The following is a 14,509-nucleotide window of genomic DNA, read 5'->3' on the forward strand; positions in this document are numbered from 1 at the left end:
TTAATAAATTAGAAATAATTTTTTATGAAATATGAAATTATGAAATATAAAAAACAGAAAATTTGCTTAATGAAGTTACGAACGTAAAAAGTTTATTTTTCAGAATGATAAAAAAGGAGCTTTGAAATTTGAGGTTTTAAGCGATCAGGTTCTTTCGTTTAAAAACCTGGTGATATTTTGTCAAAAAAAGTGACTTCTAATCAATATGGAATTAATTTTTTTATAAAAATATTCAAACCATTAGGTTCATTCGTTAAAAAAAATCCAATTACCTTTTCCAAAAAAAAAAAAACAATTCAAAAAAAAAAAATTCTTTGGACTTCTAATAATTATCGAATTTATTTTTGTAAAGATGCGAAATGTGTTATGCGAAAACTACTAAAAATATTACAGATTTTCGTCAAAATGAAATGGTCAAAACTGATGTCTTCAGCTTAATTGTCTCCAAAAATTATTTCTACACATTATTTTTACAAACACTTTTTCTAATTTACAATTGAATTCGCACCTATTCTAATAATACTCATTTGTGTTTTCTCGTATATAAAAATATTTACAATATTACAAAGTAAATTTAATTATCATTAAATTTAATTTATTTACAATTAAATTATTTTATATTGCGGAATTTCAACTAAAATTAGACATTAACTAAACGCACGTGTGTGTGTGTTAGCATATAGTATGTATCTAAGTGTGCAAGTATAAAACTAGCAGGATTTGTAGAAATCTCGACACTATTTCATGTGTGGTTGGAACTAATACACTTGCTAAGACCGTTATATTTGCTAGATACATAAATGTACTTTGTATTTGCGGGGGTGATTTTAGGTGTTTATTGGTCTTTGGTCTCAAGTTTAAGTCTAAATTAGCGATAATATCTGCAAATAAATTTCAGAAAAGAGCAGAAACGAAAGAAACAGAATAAAAAGTTTGTCATTAACAGAGTTGCATGAGTTTTTTTTTCGTTTTTTCTTTTGGGGTTTTTTTGCGGGATGGACGGACTAAGTAAATAACTGCAAACTAAAAATTGCTTGGAGGCTACAAAAAGGGTTGATAATAAGAATATTTATTAAATTTTTTTTTTTTGAATTTAAGGGTTAAATTTTAAGGATTAAAATTTGTTATTGGACTTTTTGAACATAGGATAGGACGGCGGTTGCTTGGGGTTCAAAGCCTTGGCTTTGCACGCATTTTGTGTCTGAGGTTAGTTGCGACGCGTAAATATTTATTTTAAATCAAAAGAAAAATCATATATGTAAATATAATAAGAACTTTGGCTATTAAACGCTGCTAAAATTGCTTTATATTGTTTTGTTGTTTTTTTTTTATTATAAAATCTGTTAAATTATTATATTTTGTTTTAGCGCAATTTAGTGCATTGCATATTTTATTCATTGAAAATCACCTGTAAAGCATATAAATTCAGTTTGCGGATGATTTTTATTTTAGAAATGTTGACGTCTGCAAGTATTTGAAAAAATAGAAAACGAAAAAAACAGACAGAGAAATGTGAATTTTTAAAAAATGTTCGATTATTCAACTAAAATGCTTAACATTCGCTAGTAACAGTGCAGCATAATATTCGATGCAAATGCGGTGAGCAGGCACACAATAGATGTATGTATGCAAATGTAATATATAACTCGCAAGTTCAATGTCGGCGCTGATGGTTACGAATTTGTGGACAATGCTTGATGTAATTAAAGTGAAATTGAAAATGCTTTTTTTATATGACGGCAACAAGATATATTATATGAAATAGGAGGGAGTGCGCTTTTGTTTTCTAAAGTGAAATGAGTTGTAGAGAAAAGTAGAGTAGTGGTATATATGAATGCAACGAGCGTTCTAATATTTTGTTCGTTTACTTCAATGAGCAGATGTAATTCTCAACCGGTTCTCAGAAGTAATTTGTCAGCTTTATAATTTTTTTGAGATTAGAACTGAAATACACTCTCGTATTTCATATAGTTGCGAAAGCAAATGGTATACTACAGGTCGTTTATGAATTATTGTTAGATAATAATTTAGATACTATATAATTTGCACATGATTTGAGACAATTTCTTGGCAATTGACATGGTTAGGAAGAGATGGACATAAGTGTAATGTGTGGAACGAAGCCGTTTTTATTAATTGAAAAAAATTTTAAAACTAATTTAAAATTAATATCTTGAAAATTCGAATTTTTTCTGGAAATTCCCAAAAACTGAACGGACAATGACTTAGTTAAATGGATCCTAACATGAGGTTCTGTTCATTAGTACGCGAACAGTTAGGCGCTAAAATCACGAATAAAATATCGCGCAGGTTTCATAGCAGCGTTTGGCAGGAGTAATATTATTAGCAACGATTGATAGCATTGAAAAATTACTATTGTGATGGAATTTTTTTTTTTGAAAAATTACAGTTATGAATAAAATTTTAAAATACTAACTCTTACGGAAGTTTTTTATGGATCAAATATGTAGCTGCAGCAAGGAAGCTTCTTGAAGTGGCATTTTGCAAGAAGTCTTCTGAAGCTGAATAAAAAAATATTTTTTGCTTTCAGATGGGTTTCATTGCAAACAAAATATAATGAAATTTCTACTAATTATTAAATTTTAATTTATGAGTAATATATTTAGGAAAATATACAAAAGAGCTATATACAAATACTAAACTGCTTTAAAACATATATAAAATATATAAAATTAAAATTATGTTTTCGGCATGTATATATAAAAATATTTAAGCAAAAATTTAATAAATGCAAAATTTGGAGTATTAAATACCGGATGTATAAAAACCTGGTACAATTTCTAATCTGATTAAAAAAATCCCACGAACTTCGAATAACTAAAAAATTTATAAGTAACTAAAAAAAAAAAAAAAAAATTATCTGTAATCGAGCTATATGCCAATTATCTCGATATTCATGATTTTCAGCGCTTACACCATTTTGGTTGTCATAAAACACCACGAACCCAACGTGATTTTCATAGCAATATATATAGACCTTATGCGTTCCCACATGTGCATCGAATATTATGCTTTATGGGCTAACTCCTAAAACTCAATCAATGTATGTACGTACGTATGCATGTATGCGTGTGAAATGAGTGAGCAAAAATATGCCGCAAACAGCGTGAAACAAAGCATGAATAAGTAAATGTAGATTTATAAGCTGACGTTGGTGCTGTAACAAACAGAAGTACAGATGTATGTATGTAGTGAATTGATTGTGTTGGCGCAGGCCTGAAATAAAATATGCGCAGCTGGATTTACAGACATAATAAAAATGCGCCAATTCTTCACGTAATGCTTGCCGGTAAAGGAAAATTTCGTTAAGAGAAAAGAATAAACGATTTTTTTTTTTGAATTTTTGCAAATCAATTTTGTTTGCTTAAATTAAACTTTATTCATTTATTTAATTACTTTTTTGTTGCTATGTATATTTCTGTTATATTTCATACGTTAACTTAGCCTAGGCTACTGTCATCTGCTTTGCGCATACATATCTATAATTTACACTATGCATTAACTAAAATTAATTTAGACCTTATATTGTTAGATTCGACTTCAATAAAATAAAATCGAATACGAAATCGGTTGTTGTGTCGGTTTCGTTTTCAACATTTTGTTGCATGCATTTATCAATTTTCCATCTATCAATTTTTTAAATTGTTTTTAGCACATTTTCATTTCATTGGCCAGTGGGTGGCTGACTTGAAGTATTCACTTTTTCACTTAGCATTAGTGCATACATGTCGGCTACATACATAACTGTGTGCACATATTTATACATCAATATGTATGTGTGTTTGTGTGTGTGTGTGTGTGTGAGTGTATGCATTTGAGTGCGGTCATTTGCGTCCATTCATTTCAACGATCAACATTCAAGTATTTATTCAATTATATTTAACTAGTGTGTGTATGTTATGTTTACGGAATATGCTTAAGTGTTTTTATTTTTGTTCTTGTTTTTTGCTTAATTTAATGTTTAATTTCTTGTATGCTTAATATTTAATATTTCTTTAAATTCACAACAGTTAACAGTTCTTTAGAAATGGTTCTTCCACTTGCGTTCGATCTCCATTTTTTGCTTTAATCTATTCAACTTCTTACTTATTTAAGTTAATTTTTATTTTTATTTTTATATTTTTTCGATTTTTTTACAGTTTCTTATTTTTGTTTGCATTTATATTTAATGAGTGTTTGCTTTCAAAGTGCTCAGCAACAAAATAAGGTGCTTGTTAATAAATATGTCATATTTTTTGTTTTTGTTTTTACAATGAAATCGTATTCATGCATGTGCGTATGTGATAAATGTGTAAGAACTAACTTTTCTTTGCGGTTAGGCAAGTGTGTAGTTGTATAAATATGTATGTGCGTGTGCGCCCTTGCTTTCTAATATGCTCGGTGCAGGCTGCATTTTTATTTCACACTAGTGTTTGCGTCAAATTATGCGTGCGCATACTAGCATGAAATTTAACTGAAATTGGTTTAAAATTTGTGTACCTATGGAAATAACGAGCGAATTCAAAAGACTTAAGCGACAAACTTGCTCAACGTGCTTAGTTAACAAAACTTACGGCGGAAAATTCTGTTAACAGTAACAGCTTGCTGGTCACGAAAAATATATTGAAACGTTGAACTGAAAGTTGTTTGATAAATAATGCGATATTTTAGAAAGCTCTCTATATTTGTTAGGGTATGAAAGCTGGTAAACCCTTGGATATACATTTAACAAAACTATCTTAGAGGAAATATTAGTGGCAAGCATGACAGTACAAAAGTTGCGAAATATTTTTCGTTAATGTGATTTTTCATAATTTTAATTTATTAATATAAACTTTTGTTTCGAAAATACATTACTATCGAGTAGTATAGAATACTGAGTATCCAAAATTATATGATGAACAAAAAAGGTTCCTTTTCGAAACGTGCGGAATTTCAATGTGGTATATGTAGTAAAAAAAAAATTACAACTCTTTGAAAAGATGTGTATAAGAGACAGGATCAACACAAAGTGCCTAGATGGAACGAAGGAAAGGATAAAAAAATATATAAATTGAAGCTTTATCTATTCTAAAACAAGTGAAGAAAAGAAAATTAGAAATATATGGCGTACTCTGCTGTACTTCAATATTGCATGGATAATTAAAAACTGGCCACATTACCGATACCTGAAATTATACGGGGTATATTTTAGGCTAACACTGGATAAACCAGCCTCTTTGTACATATTAGTCTCTAATAGAAGAAGAAACACTAAGCAGAGCGACCATCGGTTGTTTAGTGAACCCTTAATCGAGTAAATTAACAAATTTTAATCACAATTCACGAATAGAAAAAAAAATCGTTATTATCTGAAATAAGCCAAAAATCTTTATGAAAATTTCATATAAAAGCAAAAGCCTTAATTATGATAGGTTAGTTTAGATGGCTGACCGATGATCGCACGTGGACTGGCATATGTAGTCCTTTGTGAAGCCATAGGAATAAGAGCTCTTGGGTTCGGACTTAGCCAATACAAATTTGCAAATACGCTTGATTTCAACTTCCGCCAGTTGAGTGGGACGTCATACAGGCACGAAGGAAGTATTGAGTTGTTTCTGTTTCATGCTCTCAACTTGAAAGACTCTGTACAAGTCTGGAAGTCTGAAAGTGGAATTGGTAGAGAGCTTCCGACAGTAAGGCTCTCCACCAACCTTCCCCCCAAGCTTTGAACCATCCGTAAAGGTGCGCACTGCCCCTCTCTTCCAACAGTTTCTTCCCACCTATAGCTCCTTCGTCAGTATGTGGGCAGAGAAGGGGCCACCAGAGTTCGGTTTGGCAACACCATGATCTAGATGATCCGGTATCAATTTCAACGCACGCTCGCATGGCCCCATTCCGTTGAGGTTTGATTTACTCCCAAATCCGTCAAGAGCAGTAACGACTGCCTGGCCCTCAATATCAAGAAAGACCACAACAGCAAAATACTTAACCCTAATAGCTTCCTCCAGAAATGATACCCTAGTACGAAGGCCACTATCCACTGACTTGCCGTTACGATAAGCATGTTGAGCTCCAGATAGATAGACCATCGGTCTCTCCAGAGCTTTAGTAAGAAGGTGGAGAGTATGATGAGCCTGAAGTCTTGCAACAAGTATGAAAAATGAGGTTAGTGAAAGCTAACTGGGTTATCTGAACTAAGTTTGAAAATACTCCTGGAGAAACCAAAGCAGCATATCAAGTATTTCATTGAAACGTGACCATCCGGAGTTAAAATTTCATGTTTATTGAACAATTATGATGTGTTTATGAAACTCTTTAGTTTATTCATTATTTTTTTAGATCTGCAGTTAAAAGTGCGGCTAAAATTTTCTTCAAAAATTGTTTAAAATTTGTTTGACAAGTATTCAGAAATAAGACAGAATTCATAGAAAAAATATTATAAGGAATGATTGTCAAGACAAGTTGCAGAGAATTCGGTACATTCTTGGATAAAAATAGAGATATGTAATTTTTTTGTGGCTGTATATATTGTGGAAGTATTTTGAAGTGGGAAACTTCAACCAAGTTGTAAAGTCTAAAGTCTAAAAGTCTATAGTAACATATTTCCATTATATAAGTATAAGAGTGCATTATCTGCTAGATCTGGTCTGCTTGAAAACGCAGATTAAAAAACAAGCTTACGCATTAACTAATGTCAATACTTTCTCAAGTGCATAAAGCTTATAGAAAGGTTCTACAATATACTAAAAGTAATTTCTCGTTTTCAAAAGCTTTTCCGATAAATGTGAGCTGGCTAAAGGCTTCTCAGCTAAGATTAAAAAAACTAAGTTTTTGAAAAAAATTTTGATTTCAAAAAAACGCATTATCTTTATAGGTGTTTAAATGCAATAATTGTAAAGAAAAGTGGTCTCAAACGTGGAAAGTTATACATAACAGAATATTTATATCTAAGCGCAATAGTTTGCCTATGGAAACCCTGGTTTCATTATTTAGAAATTTCATCTATTCATCTATATGGGTAGAGAGTACTACAGTCTGTCAGTACGGCGCATTACTATTTCACTTGTTCGGCCGGGTGTAACTTTGTTTGTGTATGTGTGTGGGTGTATTTGTGGTACACCAAAACAGTAGCGTGCTTACTAGCATTACATACATACATACGACAGCATTCATCATGATAAGCTGACGGCACGTTTTGTTTGCAAATTATTTCTATTACCGCTATTTTTTTTTCTAAATCGTATATGGTATATCTAGACATTTTATTTCATTTCACCTCATTTCTGTATTTTGCTATTTAGTAATTCTATGAAAATCTTTCACTAATTAGTATTGACCTGTAATCTTGTGTTGCATGTGAATTAATCTGTTGTTTTTGCAATACTCGTTATTTGAATTGAGTTTTTTGTTTCTTTTTAATTTAATTTTAATTCACACTTAACTACCGCAATTGTTTTTGTTTTCTGCTTTTGTAACTAATTATGTATATTATATCATCATTCATTTATATATTTATAATGTAAAATTAATTCTAGCACGAGCATGTGAATTTTTCCTTTGTACAAGTTATGCTTATAAACTATACAAAACACTTTGTTTAATTAAAGTGATTTTTTTTTTTCTTTTTGACGCTGCTTTTAATATTTACAAAGTGTAAATTAGAATTTTTGAGAAATCTTTTGAAAATATATGACATAATGGATGTTGGTTGAGTTGTGGTAATGATTTTGATTGAACAAATAAACATAATTAAAACATTACAACAAATTAATAAAAAATTAAAAATAAAAAAATATGTACATATGTCTNAAAATTATATGATGAACAAAAAAGGTTCCTTTTCGAAACGTGCGGAATTTCAATGTGGTATATGTAGTAAAAAAAAAATTACAACTCTTTGAAAAAAAAAAAAAAAAAAAAAAAAACAGAAAAATGTCGCGAAATTTTTTTTATTTTTGTTTTTTTGTACAAATTTCTGCCAAAAATCCAAATTTCAGCTTGTTTCCTTCGCTCAATTTCTAAGTTAAGGTTTTAACTAACACGTTTTTCCACTTTAGATGAATTTAAAATTTTTTTTATTTTTTCATAAACCTCATAATTTCTTTGTTATTATTGTATGTTTGTAACAATAAAAAATTATTATTATGTGTGAAAAAAAAGTATGTAAAAATTCAGTTTTTTTACCCGAAGAAACCAATGTAACCATGTACAAACGTATATAAAATAGCCTTCGTGTTGTTTTTGAATAGAGCCTAGAGGCTTTTAATGGCGTACACATGAATCAATTCAATTAATAATTTGTCTGTGGATAAAATATGCGCTTTTCAACACCAGCTCTGTCCTACTATTTGCTACTATTCACCTACGCATACAGCAGAGTTACAGCCGGGTGCGCAAAAATAGAAATATCCGACAAAAATTGCTAATGAGATCACAGTTGAATATTTGATCGTGATGCTTTTTCAAGTTCTACAATCTTTTTATCAGACAACTAAAAATCAGTCATACGAATGTGTGATGGTTTTATAAGCAGACCTTTCATGTCAGCAAGACAAGCAGAAGGCTCATTTTCTTCAAATTATATAATTAACTGCTTATTAGGTAAGCTTAGAACAAAGAAAAATTCAAAAATTAAGTGCTCGCTATTTGCCAGCGTTGCCTGCAGAGTTGCGAAGTATACTGCTTTTTGTTTTTCTCTTATGCTCACTTATGTTTTTGTCGCGAAATTATTAAATGTACTTTCAATACTCTTCAGCAGCAGCTAAGCCAGTCGGACGCACACGCAGTTTTTTTTTTTTTTGGTGAATAATTTCAGTTTTGCCTAAATTTACAGATCTATACACTATTTGGGTATATTATAAAAGTTATCCTACGCTTATGGCCTAACCATTGACTAATATATTTACACGTGCGATGAATAATAACGCAGCTATGTATGTTTAATGTATGCAAGTATGCTTGTATGTGTGTAGTAATTATATGCAAATACATATGTGTTTTAGAATATCATGCTATTGCATTATTTGCTTTGTATGTGTGCATGTGAGTGTGTTATATGCGGCTCTAATCCCTAATCTACAGTATAAGGGTTAGACTGTGTGTGTTTGTCTGTGAATTGTCAAGCCAATATTATTTCGGATTTTGGCCAAATTTTCATACATCGATGGCAGAAACAACGATGGCAATGCTTGATTATGACATACATACACCTTTGGTCCATTCAGCAAATTATTTTTTGGTTTTTATTTTATATTTTACTAAGTCTTATCATTAGACAATATCATTTTGTGTGTTTGTTGTTGTTTTTTATTTAAATTGACATTTTAATTTTATACTAAACTAATTTGTAATTATTTTTGTTTTTTTTTATCTATCCTCCTTTAGTAATCAATATTTAATTATTGATTTGAGTGTCTCTGGCTTCAAAATATAATTTAAAATCTCGTTTTTTTTTTATAAAATAAATTTCACCGGTTTTATAATACACTTTTGCGTTCGTATAAAATGGTCTAATGTGCTTGCTCGAAAGTGTGTAATAGTTGAGCTTTTGTGCAAACTTTGCATTGACAGCTGCAAGCGAGTTTAAGTATGGCGGGAGTACAGTTAAGCGTTGGAGTGTGTGAAGTCAGTTGTAGCAGCTCCAATCATTTATTTTCAGACACTTTTTGGTGAAGTTTTTGAGATTCGGTGAGCCAGCTGTTTGCCTTTTTGCTGTCGATATCAACGATGCTTCCAAGAATCTGAAGGTGTGGGTAAGATATGTTTATACATTTTTTTTTGAAGATGGCGGTACAATTTGTGGGCTTACTTGACCCTTAAATTGAAATATAACAACGTCGATGAAATTTTAGAAAATTATAAAATAAATATGTAATTTATAAATCATCAAATAAAGTCAAGTCTTCTAAGACAAATGCTTGCCATGTGCTTATGCACATTTTTGCATTAAATTTTCCAGTTCTCTTCAAACACAATATTTGCTCACTAATTAGCGTCCCCCTCTGGCTGCATATATTACAAGATACAATTAGCAAGAACAATTATCAAGGCAGTAACCTCGTATGGCATCTCGGCCAGATGTATCTTGGGAAGCAGGGCTGCAGGATGCCAGGTCACAAGGCATCGAAGGCAATGAAATAGGGAACGAGATTGCCAAAAATGGCGCACAGCTAATACCCGATCATCTATATGACGATCTAACTAGACAGAAGCATGGCAAAGAAAATCAAAATCGGTTGGAGAGTGCTACCTGGGTCCAAAACTACAAAAGTCATTTGCAAAGCAATAGTGCGGAAGTACACAAAATTCCTTTTGGCACTCGATAGAAGATGATAGAAGAGACTACGAAAAATTATTAAGAGATTTTCAATAATGAAGATTATATTTTTTCATCTGGGCGCTAAATAATTAAATTGATTTCTGTTGTTTGGCTTAACCTTCCTACAATGGAATTCCAGTTTCCAGTGTAACACTATGTTTTACCCAATAAGTGACTCGATGTGTGTGTGATGCGTTAGCGCCGAATGTTTAACTGAGGTTGGGTAACGTTGGCCAGAGATATGTAAGTAGTTTGGTGAATTCTGCAAGCTTATACAATGAACACCGAAGAAGATGAACACAGACTATGTCCAAGAAAGGAACTTATTATATATTATATACTATATACCGTTCTCATGACGGACCGGAGCCGGATGGAACTTGGATGTTTATCCGCCTAGGGCTGTCAATTCGGTAGATTTCTGCCGCTACATCGAGAACAACAGAGACACTTAAGGACGAACTCATGAAATAATTTTCAAAATTAATTTTGAATGAAGTTAGAATTCAGCTCATTGAGACTGCAAATGCTCTCAATAATCAGAAGCTAAACCGTTAAAATGATGGTTATGGTTATAGATGATTATTGATAATTCCGAACAGAATTTTGAGTTGTGTAATCAAAATATATCAGAATTTTTCAAGTTCTGTTTGGGAGTACAAATAGAGTGCGTGCCATGAACCGGATCGAATAGCCTTTGTCTAAGGTTAAAACGTCTATATTGGTAAAAACCCTAGGCAATACTGAGACCTTTCTATATCCAAAACAACTGCATATCAAGAATCTCGGTTCAAAACTTAAACTTTTTACTTTTCATATTCATAAGCATCGTCATAGAAGCCTTCCATAATACTTTTGGGAAGTGCTTAGAGCAGAAGTGACATTCAGTGAGTTACTAAAACATACATTTAACTTTATCGTGGAAAATTGATTGATGGGCAGTATACCTAAGTGAAGAGCTTAAATTTGTAGACTTTCTACATTTATAGGAATATCATATGCTTCTTTAAAAACAATATTTTATTTATTATTTATATATTAGGCATGACTATTGAGAAAAGCTGGGTATCATATTAGGTATGTAAGACGACTGCTAAACTTCCAGTCTAATGTCCTGGCTACTTTATCAGCCTTTTGAATTGCAGATGTCCACTGATCTCAGTGTATTTGAAAACATAGACAACACCCATGGTTTTACACTTTGTAGTAACACCGTTTAAAGTAATTAACAAAATTGCTCAAAATTTGGATGCATGCTTAGGCTACCGACTACTCTACGCCCACTAATAGCCGTACATGGTAGGCGTGTTATTTTTAAGAGTGGGAAATAGGTGTTCCTGTGCAGTACAGCTTTTTCATGACAATTTCTTTGCTCAAAATTGAAAGCTGTAATCGATGAGAATTCCAAAAAGAATGACTTAAGTATATTTTTTCACAGGGGAAAAAGTAGTCCTATAATATAAGCTGCCTATTGCTGAACAACAAAAAATAAACTAAATGATAAATAATAATAGTAGAATGCAAATCAACAGCAGGGCGAAGGAAGTTGGGCCCTTTAAATTGTGTAAAAATTCCCGATCAAAGTAAAGCATAACTAAGAAGAGTAAATTGTGTTATTCCACGTGTTCACAGTTGTTGTAGCCCAATGTTGATCCCGGCTCATCTCAGTGACGTCATAATAAATATGAAAACTCTTTACGTAAAGGAACATTTGATTAGACGCAAGTAGCTTTGAGTATAAAAATAACAAATTTTCAAACTTTTAAACTTTTTTCTAATAATAGGAGTAAGTCATGATAACTTATAACTCAATTCGGTTAGTCTGATATTTAAAAAAGTTGTACGCGTGGGGCCGGGAAAAGCCCTAACTGCAGTTTTGTTCTTATTTAAGCATTAGGCATTAGCCGTTATTAGCGTTGCTCGTCACTGCTAAGTTTGCACAATTTTACGTTTTACTATGTTTTGGGTCTATACAGTTAATTAACTTTTCAGTTTTCCATTAATCTATGCTGATTTGTTTGTTAATTTGTTGCTATCGTCTTTTTCTGCATAATTCCATTTGCATCCGCTAACTACAAAAACTCTATGAGTACGAATATATTACACACACACATAGCTATGTATGCCCCTATACGCATATACGCCTACAGTGTATGTATTGGTTTATACATATGTGTGACGTATATGCGTATGTGTGTGAGACATCAATGCTGGCTTAATGTTAATTGGCAAATTCGTACACTTCTACGCAACGTACATGTGTGCAGATTTGTGTGTGGGTGTGTGTGTGTGTTGTGGTTGTAATACTTATACATACATATATATACGCGTAAAATACAGTTATGTGCAATGCGGTTAGGGTACGATGAGTCTACACCATCAATCCATGTACGAGTATGTACATACTTATGTAGCACTGAAGTACATAGGCTTCGGTGCATATGTACATACAGACATACATACTTACATGTGTTTAGTATAAAGAAGTTTGTGGAGCTTAACGATAATGCTAGTCAATACATACATATGTACAATGCAAGGGAATAACAAAATTTACAAATACATACTTAGTCATGTATGTGTATGTGTGTGTGTAGGTATGTACTTATTCGAATTAGTTTGCGAAACGATTTGCGTTCATTTTCTTGTTTTTGTTGTAGGCGCAAATTCGCACATTAATTTGTTGTAATAAATTCACGATTCAACTGCTTCAAGTGCACACAATTAATATTATTTTCTATTTTTGGTTTTTTGGTATTTTGGTTTTTTGGTATTTTGGTAAATTATCTAAGCCTACTTTCTATTTGAAATTTTGTTTCTGAGTCGTTTTTGTTTTCTTTTTTTGTGGTTTTCTTTTAATTAATTAATTTAATTAATAATTTTACCAAATCATTTTCGTTTGCAATTTATTTAATTGAATAACCTAAAATGCTACTTTGTATAAAATCACATTGCTGGGCTTCGGTCGATATCGCGTTCGCTCGTTCGCTTCGTTCGTTTGTTTATATGTTCGTTAAACAGCGCGAAGCACTTCGCTTTTCTTCGTTTTGCAGGCCGCAATAAGAAATGTGCTGCTGTCAATGCCGATGAGGCATCTTTGGCTGCTTCGTGTTGCATTCGCGCATTGCAGCCAACACAACAACAAGTTGTTCGGTTAATTCCCGTTTAGTTTTCACTCATTTCGGTATTACCTTTGACTAAAGGTTTTATTGCTAGTGTTGTTGCATTTGTTGTTGCTGCTGTTGTTGTTTTTGTTGCTGTACGCGTTGACATTTTCATCAGTGTTTATATTCCGGATATCGACCATTCTCCATTATTTGTCCTGATTGACTGTTGTTGCTGCTGCTGGTGGTGTCGCCTTGCTGCTGTAACAGCTGCAGTTGCTGCTGCTGCTGATGCTGCAGCTGCTGCTGCTGATGATGCTGATGCAGTTGGTGCAGTTGCTGCAATTGCGCTTGCTGTTGGCCGGTATCGGCTGGTATAGGCAAACGACGGCTGAGCGGTTGGATAACACTTCCACTGCTTTCCGTCTCCGTTGAGGGTGGCGAGGGGTAATAGTCCCTCTGACTTACATTTATACCATTTGACACGACCCCCAAACCCATTATAGAGTTGCTGTTGGCTGCCGCTGCTGCTGCCGCCGCCGCCGCTGCTGATGAGGCCGCTGCCGAGGATGGATGATCGCCGTGGTGCTGGTGCGGGTGTTGATGATGTATAACGGTACTCGTTGTAGCCGTTGACATTGGTCCGACGCCGCTGGATTGTTGGGAATCCGACATTGTGCCGGATTGCGGTTGATCCAATACCACGACGGATACCACATCCTCACTCGCCCACCGGGCTAACTGTTGTTGAGCTTGAATAAAGTCATCACTAGAAAATAATAATCATAACAGGAACAGCGGTACACGGAATAACAAAAAGAAAAAACGGGTTGTCGGGAATTTTAACGAAACGAAAAAAACGAGCACGAAACGAAATGATCAAATCAGAACGAAGCCGAAGCCGAAGAGAAATATAGCAAAGGAAATGAAATAATGAAAACGAGGCCGAACGAAAGAAACGAAAGGAAACGATAACGAAGCGAAAAATTTAACAAAACGAAACGATAAAATGAGAACGAAGCCGAACAAACGAAACGAAATGAACGAACCATAAAATATAATTAATACAACGAAATTGAAGTTGAACAAAATGAACGATGAAGTT

The 14,509-nt window shown here is 32.9% G+C and overlaps 1 protein-coding gene across 1 annotated transcript in view; it reads right to left on the reverse strand.

Annotated features, from left to right (window-relative positions):
* Window positions 1–13,578: 13,578 nt before the first annotated feature.
* The window catches only part of LOC108973647, a 136,606-nt gene continuing 135,675 nt past the window's right edge, over window positions 13,579–14,509 (reverse strand). The window contains exon 19 of the mRNA XM_018941038.1: window positions 13,579–14,173. Coding sequence (XP_018796583.1) covers window positions 13,579–14,173 — 595 coding nt within the window. The remainder of the gene's footprint in view (window positions 14,174–14,509) is intronic.

Source organism: Bactrocera latifrons, unplaced genomic scaffold (genome assembly GCF_001853355.1).
Source record: "Bactrocera latifrons isolate USDA-ARS-PBARC rearing strain unplaced genomic scaffold, ASM185335v1 scaffold_5, whole genome shotgun sequence".
NCBI classification, from domain to species: Eukaryota; Metazoa; Arthropoda; class Insecta; order Diptera; family Tephritidae; genus Bactrocera; species Bactrocera latifrons.